Source organism: Danio rerio, chromosome 7 (genome assembly GCF_052040795.2).
Source record: "Danio rerio strain M-AB ecotype USA chromosome 7, GRCz13ab, whole genome shotgun sequence".
Taxonomy (NCBI): domain Eukaryota; kingdom Metazoa; phylum Chordata; class Actinopteri; order Cypriniformes; family Danionidae; genus Danio; species Danio rerio.
The window spans coordinates 78,620,208-78,638,789 of record NC_141027.1 but is presented as its reverse complement, the minus strand read 5'-3'; the positions used below and the strand labels follow the sequence as shown (position 1 = coordinate 78,638,789).

General features: G+C 38.0%; 1 protein-coding gene across 21 annotated transcripts in view; it reads left to right on the top strand.

The window, feature by feature from the left end:
* sipa1 (signal-induced proliferation-associated 1) overlaps positions 1–18,582 on the top strand; it is a 102,570-nt gene that overhangs the window by 47,719 nt on the left and 36,269 nt on the right. For 16 of the 21 annotated variants that reach the window (XR_015496559.1, XR_015496557.1, XR_015496558.1 and 13 more), the window contains exons 3-8: positions 966–2,160; positions 9,600–9,724; positions 10,751–10,939; positions 14,388–14,562; positions 15,962–16,065; positions 18,262–18,419. Coding sequence is in view for 8 of the 21 variants with exons in the window: in XM_087262388.1 (XP_087118514.1) it covers positions 1,038–2,160; positions 9,600–9,724; positions 10,751–10,939; positions 14,388–14,562; positions 15,962–16,065; positions 18,262–18,419 (1,874 nt within the window). In the remaining 13 variants the exon portion in view is untranslated. Of the gene's footprint in view, positions 1–965; positions 2,161–9,599; positions 9,725–10,750; positions 10,940–13,464; positions 13,591–14,387; positions 14,563–15,961; positions 16,066–18,261; positions 18,420–18,582 lie in introns of those variants that run through there. The other 5 variants (XR_015496567.1, XR_015496566.1, XR_015496565.1 and 2 more) reach the window with 3 other exon arrangements.

Sequence of the window (18,582 nt, the reverse complement as noted above, 5' to 3'; positions counted from 1 at the left end):
TGACAATGTATTTTCCCAAAAGTTCTGGGAATGAACTAAACAGAAAAAAATGTTACAAAATAACAGAACAGTGAAGCAAATTTAACTTTTTACAAAAAATATATTTTCAGTTACCATAAACATCACTACTTACAATGAACAAATAAAAAATAAGAAAATAAGAAATAATGCGTCAAAGTCCAAATAACATGGTGCAAATCCTCAGTAAAAAATATTATATTTATATAAAAAAGATATAAATATTTACTATACTATAAATAGTTACATAACTAAACTAGATTCAATATGGACCATCCTTAGGTCTTATGTGCCAGCATGGACATGGTGTTGACCCTGCTGCTTCCCAACTTGCATTGCAGACAAACAGCCGCACTGTCATTTGCGTCTTTTGAAAACAGCAAGAGCAGCACTTCGTCTTTGCTGTTTCACTGTTTTGTCATGTTTTTGTGCTGTTGTGCATGCACAAGTACTTAGTATATGGATTATTTCATGCAAAACTTTTTTTTTTTGCTATTTATTTGGCCGTGTCTAAATGTACAGCCTATCTCTCGTTCCGGGTTGTTCAAAAAGCTGATTGTTGGTCCAGAAAGCGAAACCTATGCTTTGAATTGTACAGATCGGATGAGCGGATTAAAAGTTATTAAACATTTAAGAACCATACTTATTTTTAGCAGCAGGGGGGCTGTCTCCGGTCTTTAAGGGTTAAAATGGGATTAAAACAATTAAAAATTGCTTTTAATCTAGCCGAAATAAAACAAATAAGACTTTCTCCAGGAGAAACAATATTAAAGGAAATACTGTGAAAATTTCCTGAATCTGCTTTACATCATTTGGGAAGTATTTGAAAACAGATCATTTTGACTTCATCTGTATATATATATATACACAATTTTTTTAGTTCTCTAAATGTATAGCTATCACCATGACTGCCTAATTTCTCAATAAATGTTCCCTTATTCACACAGATGCAGTGATTTGCTGGGCAGACTAAGAAAAAACACAAGAGCTTCCTACATCTTTCAAATCAGCAGGACATCATGCAGTCGGACGATCTGTTCATCCGCAAGTTCCGCAGGCAGAGCCCTCGCCCGCCGCTCACCAGAGTCAACTTTGACTCCAAGCAGGACGGCGGCAGCGTGCGGACCCGAGTGCTGGCAGAATGGCCACCCAGGAGAGACGGAGACGGCACAAACACCGAGGGCACACCCAGCACTGAATCTGCACTCAATCTGAGGACAGCAGGCCGAGGACACATAATGCAGCGCAGCAACAGCGACGTCACCCTGGGGGATCTGGACTCCACGGGGCAGGTCGGGAGAAAACTCCTACGGGTCGACAAAACTGGGACTTCCGCTCAGGGCGAGTACTTGCACCGAGAATACGGCAGCCTCTCCTCACTAGAAAGACAAACTCAATCAGTGGATCCCACTGCAGAAGGTGCCCTCAGTCCCAATGCACTGCGCTTCAGAGATCCGTTCGTGCTGCTGGGCCTTCAGGAGGCGCCTCCAGAAGTGGACGGGTTTTTTCAATCGCTCAATCCTCCTGCTGTAGATGCAAACTCAAAACCAGCCAAACCCCCCAAACCGGAGGGTCTCGGGAAGAAATCGAAACCGTCGCCTCCTCAAGCGCATCAGTTTTCATGTGATCAAGGTGTATCGGGCGGTGCATGGGTGCGCAATTTTGCACACTATGACGTCCAGAGCATACTTTTTGATCTCTCCGAGGCTGCCACTAATCGGGATAGTATTGGTCGCAAGAAAAACATAACATCCGGTGCATCCGCAGCCTCACAACTCCGTCCGCTTGCGCAATCAACACCATCTTCAGTTTCTCAGGGTGGATGTGGTGGAAGTATAGGCGGCGGGGCTGGATCTGACGACGTCGAGCAGTCTTTGCTGGATGAAGGAGACGGGAATGATAACGACCTCCTGCTCAGCTGTCCGCACTTCAGGAATGAGATGGGTGGAGAGGAGAGCGTGGGGCTCGGGCTGCCGCGGCCCGGCAGGTACAGGTGGAGGAGCTTTCAGAGCCCCAATGATGCCGTGTCCGTGCTGGAGGAGCCGCGGGAGAGCCACGTCCAGCCCCAGGGCAAGAGCAACTACTTTATAGAGCATGCTGACCTGGGGGCGCGCTACTATCACAAGTACTTCTATATGAAAGGTGAGTGTATGTGTGTGTTACTATACTGAATTTCTCTACCGATCAGTACTGAACGTCCATTTCCTGCTAACTTTTATGCGCTGTTGAGCACATTGTTAAACACAGCTGATTGTTCATGGTTTACGTCCTTAATCAGTTCATCACTCTTTAGAGATACAGGGACACTGGAGTGTTTCAAAGTTGCACCGATCAGATGGTCTGTCTATGAGCTGACATATGAGCAATCCGCTGATGGATCCACTGATCTACGCGGCTTTGTATCTGTGTTTACACTTGATGAAGAGCAGTAAACTGATGACCTTCAATCACAGTCAATTCTGTTTAGCAGATGAACACAATGGCTAATCAGCGCTGTTTTATGCTGTGGTCACACCAGACGTGAAACGCACAGTTAAATTGCGCTTTTCACTCGTAAATAGCTGCGTAAACAATTTGACATTATTCGATTCTTTTGCGGGTCAAATCCCACTTCATTCACGAGTCAAATTAACTTCGGAACAGACATGGATTTGTATGATGGGCAGGGCTTCTGTCTGCCCGGTGACTGTAACTTCGTAGCTAAATGACTAACATGGATTTTATAGAGAAAGTAACTGTGTTTATGTGCTTTATGAAGGCTGAAAATTAGCGTAGATTCGTTTGGAGCCGTGTTTAAGTCCACTAGATCCTTTCAGAGGTGCACCCTGCTCTGTGAGCTCATAAACTCCTCCAGAAACTTAACCTGGATGATGGAAGCTTTCAGCGGTGCTTCTGACTGAGCCGAACCCAGTTTGATGAACTGTTGGAGGATTTTCCCTCTGGACACCAACAACAGGCGCTACGTGTTAATCACGCCCCCACAAGAGCGAGCTCCTGATTGGTTAACGCAGAGCAAATGTCCGCTGAAGTTCAGATTTTCGAACTCGAAAATTACGATCGAAACACGCACTATGCGCGTAAAACGCTCAACTCGAGCCGCTTTATTACATCGAATCGCGTTATTCGCGCGTATCGTGCCACAGGATGTATATTCGCGTCTTACCGAAATGTGAATATTCCATACAAGCTGAAGCTGATTAGTCAATTCTTGTCACGTGACATGCGGTGCACTCTCGGCCCGGGGTTCATTGGTGCGAGCGTGTCACGCCGCATGTGAGCGCAAGCTGTGCACCTCCATTGGAAATACGCGATATGCGAACGGCCCCTAAAAGGCCACCGTCATTTGTGATCTCCATCAGTTGATCTTCTTGCACAGCCATGGTGGTTCACAGGGTCCCTTTTAAAGAAACTTTCTAAAGACGTCTGTTTCTTACTCATTTATCTGCTTGTGGGTTAAATTTGGGCGCTCAAGTGACCGCGATGTAAGCGAGAGAATACAGTCATTTATCAAAATAAAATACTTTTCAAAATAAATCGTTCAGACTCAGATTAATAAAACGGAAATAATTAATGATTTATCGTGCGGCCGGTACCGATTGATCCATAGAACCACTGAGCTAGGGGATAAAATTAACTAAGGCAACATGATCATTCTCCTAATTGTCCACTGCTGAGATTTTTTTTAAATATGATATGACCCCCCACAAAGCTTGCTGAGGCCCCCTTGTGGGCGGCGACCCCCCTGTTGGGAACTGCTGCTCTATAGCTTAAAACACACTCTCGTGTTTATTTTTTTTATATTTTGGGAGGAAGAGATAATGCTCCAAGATAATATGCTCCCTAAAGGAACACTTTATACCTAATATATCCTATCAGGTTGATATCAATACCTTATAGACTACTAATGCATAACATCTCACATACAAACTGCTCTGGGTGGTAAAGCATTTCAGGGAAACTATTATGCACATATTAGGCAAATATAAGACACTACATTTCCTTTTAAGTCCTATTGTCAAGCTGTTTTTCCCCTAAAGGTGCAATTTTTACTAACAGTGTTGAAACAGTAGCCCCTTTCACACAGTGATACCGGTAAATATCCGGAAAATTTCCGGAACGACTTTACCGGTATATTCAAAAAAGCGCTGTTCACACAGGCGAGGACGTTACGGAATTTTTCCGGAAAAGAGCATTCACACATCCATTCCAAAATAGCGGTAAATTCTGACATCATTCAACAGAAATGAGCCCTAAACGGCTGCGCTTGTGTTTGTAAACATTTGACTACATTACAAACTGTTCGGATGGATCAGTATTGAGTACAACTCTAATGAAAACATAGAGAGAAACACTTTCACATGTCGAGATGTACTTGATATGTGTGTGTGCTGGCGCTATGGGCGCTCACGGGCACACGCAAAGCTTGAAGGTAAACAAACAACGGCTTATCATAAGCATCTCATCGATGATTAATTACACAATTGGCATTAAGAAGAACATATAAACGTGATCTGACTAACTTCTAGCAGCTAAAGGTGTCTGGAAAAATATTCAAAGGCTTTTATTCTCATAAACCGCGCGGACGTAAATGCGTCTGACTGTTCTGATTGGCTAAAGCAGACGTCTCACGTCAGCACGTTCTAGACGTGCACGCGCTCTTTCCGGCAATCTTCCTTCTGCATTCACACAGCGCAGCATTCCGGCAAATTGCCGGTAATGTTACAACTTCTCTTTCCGGAAAACAGCCAGAACGAATTTACCGGTATTTTCAAAAAGGGCCTGTTCACACATACAAGCTTTCAGGAAAATTGCCGGTAATTTTCCGGAAAGGTCTGTATGTGTGAAAGGGACTATACTGTCTGTTGTTGCATTGCAGTCTCTTATTGTACACCTTCTTCATGCTCATCTTTATTTATTCATCATCTAAGACCAAATGTTCTGATTGTAAAGGCCCTCTCACATCAAAAGTGATGCAACAAAAGTTTAGCGGATGACATTCAAATGGTGTTTTAACACCGAATATGTGTTGTGCTGAACAAATGCTAATTCACCCACTGCAGAACAACAGATGGCGCAACAATCACCATTCATAATCAACAACAGAGCGCAATAATAAGCCTGCAAGTCCCTACGTTCAACTTCTGTGTTTTGGGGAGTAAAATAACACGAGGCAAGGGATATGGTTATTAAAGGGCACCTGTTATGCTCCTTTTTACAAGATGTACACTAAGTCTCTGATAGAGCGTGTGTGTGAAGCTTCAGCTCAGTATAAGACAGATAATGTTTTAGAACTCTTCGAAACTGACCCACTTAGGTTTTGTGTCACGGTTGAGTTTGGGAAAGGACGAGGACTTAATTGCAGAACTAAAATGTATATTTATTAACTATAAAAATAAAACAGAAAGGCAACAAAAACAAGCAGAGTGGGGAAAACATTAACAAATAAATGAACAAACAATCTTGACTGGGAAGGGCTGGCAAGGATCAGCGTTGGACAAAACAGGACACTGTTCAGAGCTGGATACGACATATGATGAACTGGCACAGGACAGCAGACAAGAGGGAACTATAAAGAGAAAAAATTACCAAACAAACAGGTGAACTGAATAAACAAATAATGGGTTAACTTGAAGGGAGGGACTAGACATTAGACCGAAGAGCACATGACACAAAGAGACAACACAAGTCATGTGCTCACAAGAAAACAGAAGTAGAACTCACAGCCAATGAGAGAACGCATTAACCGCGTATTTAAGTGAAACAAACCACTACAGCATATGGCCACAATGTAAACACGAAGCTTACACAACGCAAGACACAAGTACACGATAAAAACACTTACCATGCACTCACACATGCGACATGCATGCTCCGATCCCAGAAAGCAAAAACAACTAGACTTCAGAGACACACTGCTGAAGCTGGACGAGCAGGGGGTACGAGAGCTCACACTCCGCAAAACTGATGGACTGATGCTGGATTGAGTTGGAGAGTTACTGAAGAAGAGCTTCTGTAGTCACATTCGGGTCTGTTTTGGCCCAAAAGAGATGCTAAAAAAACTGTTTTTAGTTAGGAAACAAAACTTTGCAAAAGCTTTCAAATAATAATAATAATCATAGTTATTATTATTATTATTATCATTATTATTATTATTATTATTATTATTATTTAAAATATGCTAAATTAATATTATTATTATTATTATTTAAAATACACCTCATTTTATTATTATTATTATTATAATTATTATTATTATTTAAAATATGCATAATTTTATTATTATTATTTAAGATATGGATAATTTTGCTATTATTATTATTTTTAAAAATATGCATAATTTGTTATTATTAATATTTAAACATGCATACATTTATTATTATTATTATTATTATTATTATTATTATTATTATTATTTAAAGTATGCATAATTGTATTATTATTATTATTATTAAAAATATTCATAATTTTATTATTATTTAAATATAGATAATTTTGTTATTATTATTATTATGTTTAAAAATATGCATAATTTGTTATTATTTTTATTATTTAAACATGCATAAATGTATTATTATTATTATTATTTAAAGTATGCATAATTTTATTATTATGTAAAAATATGCATAATTTTATTGTTATTATTTAAATAGGCATAATTTATTATTATTATTATTTAAAATATGCATAATTTTGTTGTTATTATTTAAATAGGCATAATTTATTATTATTATTATTAATATTTATTTTATTTTATTTTTTTAAATAGGCATAATTTGTTGTTGTTATTATTTAAAATATGCATAATTATATTATTATTATTATTATTATTTAAGGTATGGATAATTTTATTATTATTTTAAAATATGCATAATTTATTAGCATATTTAAAATATGCAACATTTTATTATTCTTATTGTTATTATTATTTTTATTTAAAATTATCATAATTTATTATTATTATTATTATTATTTAAAATCTGCATAATTTATTATTATTTAAATTAAGAAAGCAAAACCAACTAGGCTGGAGCGCTGAGAATAAACACCATGCTGTGAAAAATCAACACACACCAGAATGAGAGCGCGCATCCTGAACACGGCACGACCAAGACAGTGCTCATACAAAGATGAAGACAGACAATGACTGTAAATATGAGTACCTGACCTGAGAAAACTCTAGCCAAGCACAACATACGAGACAAGACAGGACTAGTGTCTGGACTGCAAGAATTAACAATACTGAAAAGTCCTGATGCTAATTGTGTCATTTTGGTGACTGTCTTATAATTTTTTTTAAGAGGGCGGAGCTACAAATGCCTGTGTGTCAGCATAGTGGCAGATTCGAAAACAAGACAACCTATGATAATGAGGCAGAGATGGTCACTAGTGGGCGGGGCTTTCCCCCTCTGATGACATCATACAAAGGGAGAATGTCAATCAAAGTGTTTCTGCAGACTAAATTTATCAAGTGCGAAAATAATTAATAAATGTTACCAATAAAGGCTGGCTAGATTTAAACAATGTTGCCACACAAGTGTATTAAAACCCATTAAAAGGGCATTTTTGCATAATAGGTGGCCTTTAAGTTAAGATACACTTTCGTGTCTGCTGTAGATGCACGCGGTGCTGTCATTTACATGTGATTAAAGCTGCTCGTCCTCCTCTAATAATACTTTTTTAATGGTTTTTACAAAAAACTGCCCCAGTTTGGTTTCCTGGTGCATGCAGAAGTGGTATTGCATTAAGTATAATTCAAGAATAGCTCTTAAACACATATATTTTTAGGCATATAGAGAATTGTACACTTTACCGCAGTGTCTCTCAAACTGTGGCGAGAACAGATCAGCAGTTTTGATGACTCATTCTGCACTTCAGAGTATTATCAGTATTTCTGTCTAATCACATGCAAGGATAGCATTGTGGAAACTGTAGTGCGCAAATATAAATCACAATATGTTCACAATATAGCTTTAACAATCACATACTGTAGGCCTGTCGCAAAGTCAATATATGGACTTATCGCACAACACAAGCACATAGCTCAATCCGTCTTGGTAATGCAATATAAATCCCTAAAAAATACCAATAATATTATTGCAGTATATTTTATGAATGGGCAATACACACTCACTGGCCACTTTATTAGGTACACCTTACAAGTACCGGGTTGGACCCTCTTTTGCCTTCAGAACTGCCTTAATGCTTCGTGGCAGAGATTCAACAAGATGCTGGAAATATTCCTCAGAGATTTTGCTCTATATTGACATGATAGCATCACACAGTTGCTGCAGATTTGTCGGCTGCACATCCATGATGTGAATCTCCAGTTCCACCACATCCCAAAGCTGCTCTATTAGATTGAGATCTGCTGACTGTGGAGGCCACAGTACAGTGAACTCATTGTCATGTTCAAGAAACCAGTCTGAGATGATTCACGCTTTATGACATGGTGCGTAATCCTGCTGGAATTAGCCATCAGAAGATGGAGACACTGGGGTCATAAAGGGATGGACATGGTCAGCAGCAATACTCAGGTAGGCTGTGGCGTTGATGCTCAATTGGTACTAATGGGTCCAAAAAAATCTCCCCCCACACCATTACACCACGATCACCACCAGCCTGAACTGCTGATACAAGGCAGGATGATCCATGCTTTCATATTGTTGATGCCAAATTCTGACCCGAGCATCCGAATGTGTCAGCAGAAATGGAGACTCATCAGAGCAGGCAACGTTTCTCCAATCTTCTATTGTCCAGTTTTGGTGAGCCTGTGTGAATTGTAGCCTCAGTTTCCTGTTCTTAGCTGACAGGAGCGGCACCCGGTGTGGTCTTCTGCTGCTGTAGTCCATCCGCCTCAAGGTTGGACGTGTTGTGTGTTCAGAGATGCTCTTCTGCAGAGCTCGGTTGTAACGAGTGCTTATTTGAGTTACTGTTGCCTTTCTATCAGCTGGAACCAGTCTGGCCATTCTCCTCTGACATCAACAAGGTATTTGCGCCCACAGAACTGCCGCTCACTGGATATTTCCTCAAATCATTCTCTGTAAACCCTAGAGATGGCTGTGCGTGAAATTCTTAGTAGATCAGCAGTTTCTGAACTAATCAGACCAGCCCGTCTGACACCAGCAACCATGGCACATTCGAAGTCACTCAAATCCCCCTTTCTTCCTCAGTTTGAACTGCAGCAGATCGTCTTGACCACGTCTGCATGTCTAAATACATTGAGTTGCTGCCATGTTATTGGCTGATTAGAAATTTGAATTAACAAGCAGTTGGACAGTACCTAATAAAGTGGCCGCTGAGTTGTATATTGCATCATTATAAATGAGCTCATGTCCATGTGTTGTGCGATAAGTCTGTATATTGAATATTGTGACAGGCCTATCAGCAAATACTTTAAGGTTTGCCATGCAGTTCTCACTCTTAAAACTACCAAACACCTTTACTCATTCATGCTCATTTATAACAGAAACGAGCTGTCAAATGTTGCACAATCACAGTTCCTCAATATTCTGATGATGCTTTTCTTTTAGCATTGTGTTGTGTGTTTGCGTGTGGTTAAACTCTTCCCTCTTTTATGCCAGATCATCAGAACTTCTTCGGCATGGATGATCGCTTGGGGCCGGTGGCTGTTAGTTTCCGCAGGGAGGAAAAAGAGGGATCAAGTGGGTCCCAGTACAACTACAGGATCATTTTCAGGACCACCGAAGTAAATTCAAGACATTCTCTCACACATCAATATGCAGAATTTTTTTTCCATAATATTTTTATTATTTGTTTTCAGTTTATGTACATTGAAATACAACATTTTACAAAAATTTTACAACAATAATAACCTTGTTGCATATACAAATTATACAAAATATGAGGATATATATATATAAATATATATATATATATATATATATATATATATATATATATATATATATATATATATATATATATATATATATATATATATATATATATATATATATATATATATATATATATATATATATATATATAATAAAAACTAAACGCAAACAACAAACAAACAAATAAATAAATAAATAAAAATAAATAAAAACAAAACTGCTCCTATTTTTGTTATTGATGGTAATCTCTTCAAACATGACAATTATAATCATACCGAGTACTAGGTACAGCAAATATATGTAAAAAATATGCAGAATTTATTCAAGATTAGTGGCATCAAGTGGCACTTAAGTGTAGTAACAATTCCCACTATCGCTGGAATATGGCATAAAACTATTGTGAACTGTTTTTACAAGATCCAAAATTAATCTCAGATGTCCCTAGAGTATGTGTGTGTGAAGTTTCAGCTCAAAATAGCACACAGATAACCCTGTTGGGCTTTGATCCTAATTGTGGCGTTTTGGTCACTGTCGCTTTAAATGCAAATGAGATTGTGCTCTTTTAAAAAAAAGGGCGGAGCTATGAGTGCCTGTGTGTCAGCATAGTGGCAGATTCAAAAACAAGACTAACGTCCTATGCTAATGAGGGAGAGATGGTCACTAGTGGGCAGGGCTTTCCCCTCTGATGACATCATACAAAGGGAGAATGTCGATCAAAGTGTTTGTACCATTAGAAGCTGGTTATATTCGCACACTACTGCCACACGACTGTGTTTAAATCCCTTATAATGATTATGATGATTTAATTTTTTTTAAATTGCATAATAGGTGCACTTTTACCATCAAGGGTAATGGAGTGTGTGTTTGTTGTGCAGCTGAAGACGCTGCGCGGCTCGATCCTGGAGGAGTCTGTTCCCTCTGCTGCGCGACACACGACGCCACGCGGCCTTTCCCCCAAGAGACTGCTGGAGTTCATTCTGCCCGATCTGAACCTGCATTGCCTCAGACTGGCCTCCACATCTCCCAAAGTCAGAGACACACTGCTGAAGCTGGACGAGCAGGGGGTACGAGAGCTCACACTCCACACAGCTACACTTTAAAAAGCCATTAGTTACTTTACTTTAAAACAGTAAGTAAACCAGTAAGTAAAGTTGATTTTACTTTTAAAAAGCTTAACTTTTTAATTATGCACAGTTTGTTTTTTTAATAAAAAACAATCCTATCCAAGTTTAAGAAAAACAAATAATAAGTTGACTTCTAGTTGATCATTTGGTATTAGAAGTGGCTCAAATGAAAGGCAAAGGCCTCTAGATTTTGCTTATTTGAGCACAATAAAATCTGATCATGTCTTGATGTTGACTGATGTGATTAGGACAGTAAGGTCTGACTCTGCTTAGACTAAAGTCTCATCACTGAACAGAAATAATGTCCAGTATAGAATATAAAGTCCTGCTGCAGTGGAGACAGAATGAATATTGTGTCTGACTCCATCATGAGCTTGGAGGACTGCATCCATACATCTCTGACATGACTCACATCACTGATTAATAAAGTCATCTGGAATGAAGAAGAAAGTGTTCCTGCTACTCCCAGAGCTCATCAAGAGTCTTTGTGTTCATCTTCAACGCCTCCTCCATCTTACTCCAGATGTGCTCAATAAGAAAAAGAGATGCATAAAAACAGTCGGACCCTCAAAATATGCATAGTAATAATAATAATAATAATAATTTTATCATCATCATCATCATCATTATTATTATTCCTATTATTATCATCAATATATATATATATATATATATATATATATATATATATATATATATATATATATATATATATATATATATATATATATATATATATATATATATATATACACAGTGTTGGGAAGGTTACTTAGGAAATGTAATAAATTACAGATTACAAATTACCCTATTTAAAAAGCAATAAGTAGTGTAGCTTTTTGATTACTTGATAAAAGTAAAGTAACGGATTACATCTGATTACTTTTTGATTATGTTACGATTCCTTTTTTTTTAAAGATTTATTTATTAGATTTTTTACAAACAAAGTTTGTATATATATATATATATATATATATACAATTGTATATATATATTGTATATATATATTGTGTATGTATATATATATATATATATATATATATATATATATATATATATATATATATATAGACCTCCTCTCTCTCAGTCATGGGGACGTGGGGACATCACCAACCAGAGCGAGAGGTGGCAGTAACGCATCATAAAGTTTGTTGTCGACCACCGTAAAACAGGACAAAGAAGAACTTGTCATGCTTTACTTTTATTGGCTAAACACCGGCCACACAGCTCTGTGAATGTTGGTGACGTCACTTACTGATCTGCAATCGTTAAATGTAGCATGTGGACGCTACTGCGATACTTGACTAAAAACACGGCAAAAAATGCTTTTCTTGCTTAGATTTTTTTGTCTTGTTTCTAGTCTAATTATCTAAAAATTCTTATATCAAGAAGCATTTTCTAAACAAGCAAAACATATTGTCTTGTTTTGAGAAATGAAGAAATAAAATTAATCTTGTTTTTTCTTTTGACGTAAGATTCATTTGCTCACCCCATTGGCAGATTATTTTGCTTATTTTAAGAAAAAACTCACATAATATTGACATATTACTTCTCAAAACAAGACATTATGTTTTGCTTGTTTAGAAAATTCTTCTTAATTTAGGAATTTTGAGATATTTGGACTAGAAACAAAACAAAAAAATCTAAGCAAGAAAAGCATTTTTTGCAGTGAAATAGCTTTGCTACTGAAAAGGTATTTGATTAAGAAAGTAGCGACGTTACCGCCACGCTAAAGAGAAATGTAGTTCAAGCTGAATAGCAGCGCTTTAATAAATGGCCTTAGCAGAAGGCATCGTGCATATCAAAAACAGGCAAAGCAACAGATTAATATTATTCCACAGATCCCAGATTTTTAAAGAAATATTTAGATGTAACCCCATTAGTAATCGTTTACATTTTTATAAGTTACTGTAATTTAATTAACGTTACACTGTTTTCTCAGTAACTGTAACAAATTACCGTTACTTTTATTTTGTAATTAAACTATGTAACTCCGTTACATGTAACTAGCATATATATATATATATATATATATATATATATATATATATATATATATATATATATATATATATATATATATATATATTATATATATATATATATATATATATATATATATATATATATATATATATATATATATATATATATATATATATATATATATACATACAGTGTTGGGCAGTAACGTCGCTACAAGTAGTGACGCTACTAGCTTAGCTACATTTCTCAGTAGCGTGGCTGTAGCGTCGCTACTTCTAATTCAAATAGCTTTTCAGTAGCGAAGCTATTTTATTAGTCAAGTAGCGCAGTAGCATCCACATGCTACATTTACCAATCGCGGATCAATAAGAGATGGCACCGACATTCACAGAGCTGTGAGGCCGGTGTTTGGCTGATGAAAGTAAATCCATATGATAGCGAGCATGATGATTTCTTCTTCTTCCTGTTTTACGGTGGTTGACAACAAACTTTTTGGTGCGTTACTGCCACCTCTGGTCGGTGACGTCGCCAACCAAATTAGGCTAACACAAGAAACTTGCTTGATGGAAAGATGACTGGGGGAGAGGAGTTATTTCTGAACTGAAGTAGGATTTTTCGTGACCATACCTCAAGAAGTACATGTTAAGATGCAATAACTTAATTTCTGATGCTGTGCTCAAAAATACTTTAGTAATTTATAGTAAGTACTTCTATAAATGACTGCATTATGTAGTGTAATTTATTAATGAAGAGTTGTAAATTTATATACACATACAATATGCATAATGCTTCTGTCAAAATATTTCCCTTTACTATAAATTACTATAGTATTGTAAATGTGTAACACCTGCTTTTATTGGATTTTTAGTTTGTGCTGCTATATACTATAGTTTGTTTCTGTTTAGTACAGCATATTATTTACAGTAAATAACTGAACTGAGCTATTCTGCCTCATATGTTTATTGACAGTTTCATTGATCACTAAGATATGATTGACTTGGATTTAAGTTGCTTCGATTTAAAAATAAAAATGTAAAAATAGCTTAGATGTAGCTAAGCTACTTTTGCCAAGTAGCTTTTAGCTTAGCTTGCTACATTTCCCAGTGTGTAGCTTTAGTGTAGTTAAGCTACATTTTAAGTAGAGTAGCTAATAGCTTAGCTCACTACATTTTTCAAGTAGCTTGCCCAACACTGTATAAATATAATTTTTAAGTAACCACTATTTTATAAATAATATTTCTTCAGCTCCTGAAATGAGGAAATATTTAGAGATTTAAATGCATTTTGAGGATTAAATTAAAATATGAGGAAGAGAGATAATGTGTGAAGGACATTCGGTTGGAGAAGTGACTGTAATGTAATTGTTTAATATGTGTGTGTGTGTGTGTGTGTGTGTGTATAGCTGAATTTCCAGCGTAAGGTTGGTGTGATGTACTGCAGAGCGGGACAGAGCACTGAAGAGGACATGTACAATAACGAGAGCGCCGGGCCTGTGTTCGAGGAGTTCCTGGACCTTCTGGGAGACCGAGTGAGACTCAAGGGCTGGGAGAAATACAGAGCTCAGCTAGACACCAAAAGTGAGTCTAAAACACAACATCCACACAACGAGGAAAGAAATCCGTTATTAGAAATGAGCTAGTAAAAACATCATGTCCATCAATGTGTTGAAAAAATCTTCTGTTTTTAATGAATTCGTTTTGAATTGAACTGGATGGAATGTAATAACACCAGTAGGGTCACATACTCCACACGTTCAACATTTAACCAGTTAAACTCTGCTGCTATTTGGGGATTTCCGCCTACCCAAATTTAAAAGCTTCCCAAATCCACATGCAGAGGTGTAAATGCAAAAATTTGGTATCATTTTAAAGAAAACCCTTTGAATTGTCATAAAACACTATTGAAAGTGTTTAAAATATCTGTATATGTTGTCTGTGTTATAATAAACACCTAAAAAAATTATTTATATCATTTTTTTTATGAACTCAAATGTGAAAGTGTACCTTTTATGTTCTGTGTGGTCTAGCGTGCTGTAATTAATGTTGGTGGTTCCTGCACATGTCTGTAATCATAGGAAAATAGAAAAACGTCTCCACCATAATCTATGCTAAAGTTATTGTATTCCCACTGATGAGAGGTGCTGTACAAGCCACAGGGAGCGATCATTGTTTCCATATTTCACTATTCTTTTGTTTGATCAAACATAATTCACTGTGTTTGGAGCACGTCAGACATATAAAAGGATTACTTATGCACATCACCTCTAAAACAGAGGAGAATGGCCCTGAAGCGCACAGCATAAGGTAGAGATGACAGCTGTCTGTGCTATCTGGGGCTGCTTATTGATCATAAATGTATTTTTTTCATGAAAAAACCGAGATTTACTCAGCAACTGTTTGATATGTGAATATAATACAGTAAATGAACGCTAGAACTGTATGAGCACCGGCAAGAGCTTTCATTTGAGCTATAACTTGTACATGTGTCATATGAAAAATATGAAAATGAACCAGTTCAATACCCAACTCGGGTATTCAAAATACTGTGTATTTAAGTGTAAATAACTTTTATACAGTAAAATAAAAACCAAAGTGATGCATATGTGCATAAAATATAGATTCTACACTTTTAAACGAAACCTCTTATGGGGATCTGGTGCAACCCTAGCCCTTTAAATCTGAAAGTGAAAGTCGATGACGTCCCGGTACCGGGTCTGCAGAGTGTAATTGGTTAAATGTAAGATTTATACAATATTCAGTTATTTATAATCATATATACAGTGATTAATGAGGACACACCCTTTTATGTCATTCATTTACAGTATTTGTAATAACAAAAAAAGTAAAAAAAGGACTAAAAGGGTATACCGTTCGTATGACAGGAGACTCAGAGTGAACTCGCTGAAGCGTGAAACAGACAGTGTCATATTTTGATTGGTTGTGTGATAATATTGTTGTTTGTGTGTTTGTTTCACAGCCGACTCCACGGGCACACACTCGCTGTACACTCGCTACCAGGATTATGAGATCATGTTTCACGTCTCCACCATGCTTCCATACACAGCCAACAACAAACAACAGGTAAAACACCCCATTAGAGTGCAGAAACAATACGTGCCACAGCCATATCACCCTGCAGCCCAAGAGCGGTTACTCACTGAAGCTAAGCAGGGTTCAATACCTGGATGGGAGACCATATGGAAAAGCTAGGTTGCTGTTAGAAGGCCAGCGCTCATCCTGCGGGCTGTGTGGGTCCTAATGCCCCCCCTGCTGAAAAATCCAGCTTAAACCAGCCTAGGCTGGTTGGCTGGTTTTAGCTGGTTGATCAGCCTGGTTTTAGAGGGGTTTGGCCACTTCCAGGCTGGTTTCCAGCCATTTCCAGCCTGATCTTAGCTGGTCAGGCTGGGAGATGACCAGCTTAGACCAGCCTAACCAAGCTGGGAGTCCAGCCAAAACCAGCTATATCCAGCTTAAACCAGGCTGGTCAAGCTGGTTTTAGCTGGATTTAGCTGGTCATTTTCCAGCCTGACCAGCTGAGACCAGGCTGGAAATGGCTGGAAACCAGCCTGGAAATGGCCAAAACCCCTCTAAAACCAGACTGATCAACCAGCTAAAACCAGCCAACCAGCCTAGGCTGGTTTTAGCTGGATTTTTCAGCAGGGCCAGTAAGGTGAAGGGGACACACACTATACGGACAGTGGGTGCCGTCTTTCGGATGAGACGTTAAACCAAGGTTTTGACTGTCTGTGGTCATTAAAAATCCCATGGCACTTCAGGTGTAACCCGGGTGTCCTGGCCAAAGTCCCTCCGTCGGCCCTTACCTATCATGGCCTCCGCATCATCCCCATCCACCACTGTCTCTCCACTCCCCCAATAGCTGGTGTGTGGTGAAGCACTGGCGCAGTTGTCCTGTGGCTGCCCTCGCATCACCCAAGTGAATGCTGCACACTGGTGGTGATGTGGAGAGACCCCCCTCATGATTGTGAAGCGCTTTGGGTGTATGACCATACATGATATACATGCACTTCACAGGAATGTACTGAACTAAATATTATTTACTTAATTGTTTATAATTTATAATATTATTTATATTTGTTATTACTTACACTTTATTGATTAAAATTTTATTTTAGAGTGTTTTTTGACCCACTTAAATAACATATAAAGGTACCCTTTAAGCAATAAGGAATACATTTTATTAAATGTAACTAGTGGTTAATTTTAAATATTAAAAATTGATATTTTTGAACAACTGTTAATCAAATAAAGCACTGGATCTCACTTATAAATGTGGCGTATGTACAAAACATGGGTTAAACCAGTATTATGCCCCATTTTACATGGTGTAAATAAAGGCTCTGATGTCTCTGGAGCAGGGGTGGGCAAACTTGATCCTGGAGGGCCGGTGTCCTGCATAGTTTAGCTCCAACACTAATCAAACACACCTGAAAATGCTGATCAGTGTCTTCAAGATCACTAAAAATGTATAAGCAGGTGTGTTTGATTAGAGTTGGAGCTAAACTGTGCAGGACACCGGCCCCCCAGGACAGACTTTGCCCTCCCCTGCTCTAGAGGGTGTCTAGAGCACAATATCACTCAAATAATGTTTATAACTCTCTGAAACGGACCCTTTTAGGCTTTGATCCTAATTGTGAAGTTTTGGTGACTGTCGCTTTAAATGCAAATGGGATCGTGCTCTTTTCAAAAAAGGGCGGAGCTATGAGTGCCTGTGTGTCAGCATGGTGCAGGGGTGTCCAAACTTGGTCCTGGAGGGCCGGTGTCCTGCAGATTTTAGCTCCAACTTGCCTCAACACACCTGCAAGAATGTTTCTAGAAAGCCTAGTAAGACCTCTAGGACCGAGTTTGGATAGGGCATAGTGGCAAAAAACACCTAATTAAACTCGCTTTAAATGCAAATGAGATTGTGCTCTTTTCTAAAGAGGGCGGAGCTATGTGTCAGCATAGTGGCAGATTCAAAAACAAGACTAATGTCCTATGCTAATGAGGGTGAGATGGTCACTAGTGGGCGGTGCTTTCTCTGTCTGATGACATCATACAAAGGGAGAATGTCAATCAAAGTGTTTCTGCGGACTGTTTTCATCAAGTGTGATTATAAACTATAACATTAATACATTGGTACCATTAGAAGCTGGTTAAAGTCACAGACTCTTACCACACAACTGTGTTTACACCTCTTATAAATAATAGCTGCCCTTTAAATTGAACTTTATTGTGTGCCCTATATCTGAGTTTCTCTCTGTGTTTTTTCTCTTGCAGTTGCTGAGGAAGAGGCACATAGGGAACGATATCATCACAATAGTCTTCCAGGAGCCTGGTGCTTTACCCTTTACCCCCAAAGCCATCCGGTCACACTTCCAGCACGTCTTCATCATCGTACGTGTTCATGAGCCCTGCACAGAAAACACCTACTACAGGTACATGACAGTATGACAGTACATAATGATGACAGTACACTGTATTTTTTAATATATATTTTGCTTAATACTAGTATTCAGGTTAAAGTGCAATTTAAAGGCTTAACTAACGGTAATGAGAGAAATCCTTGAACAACAGTGGTTGATTTTGTAGACAATATAA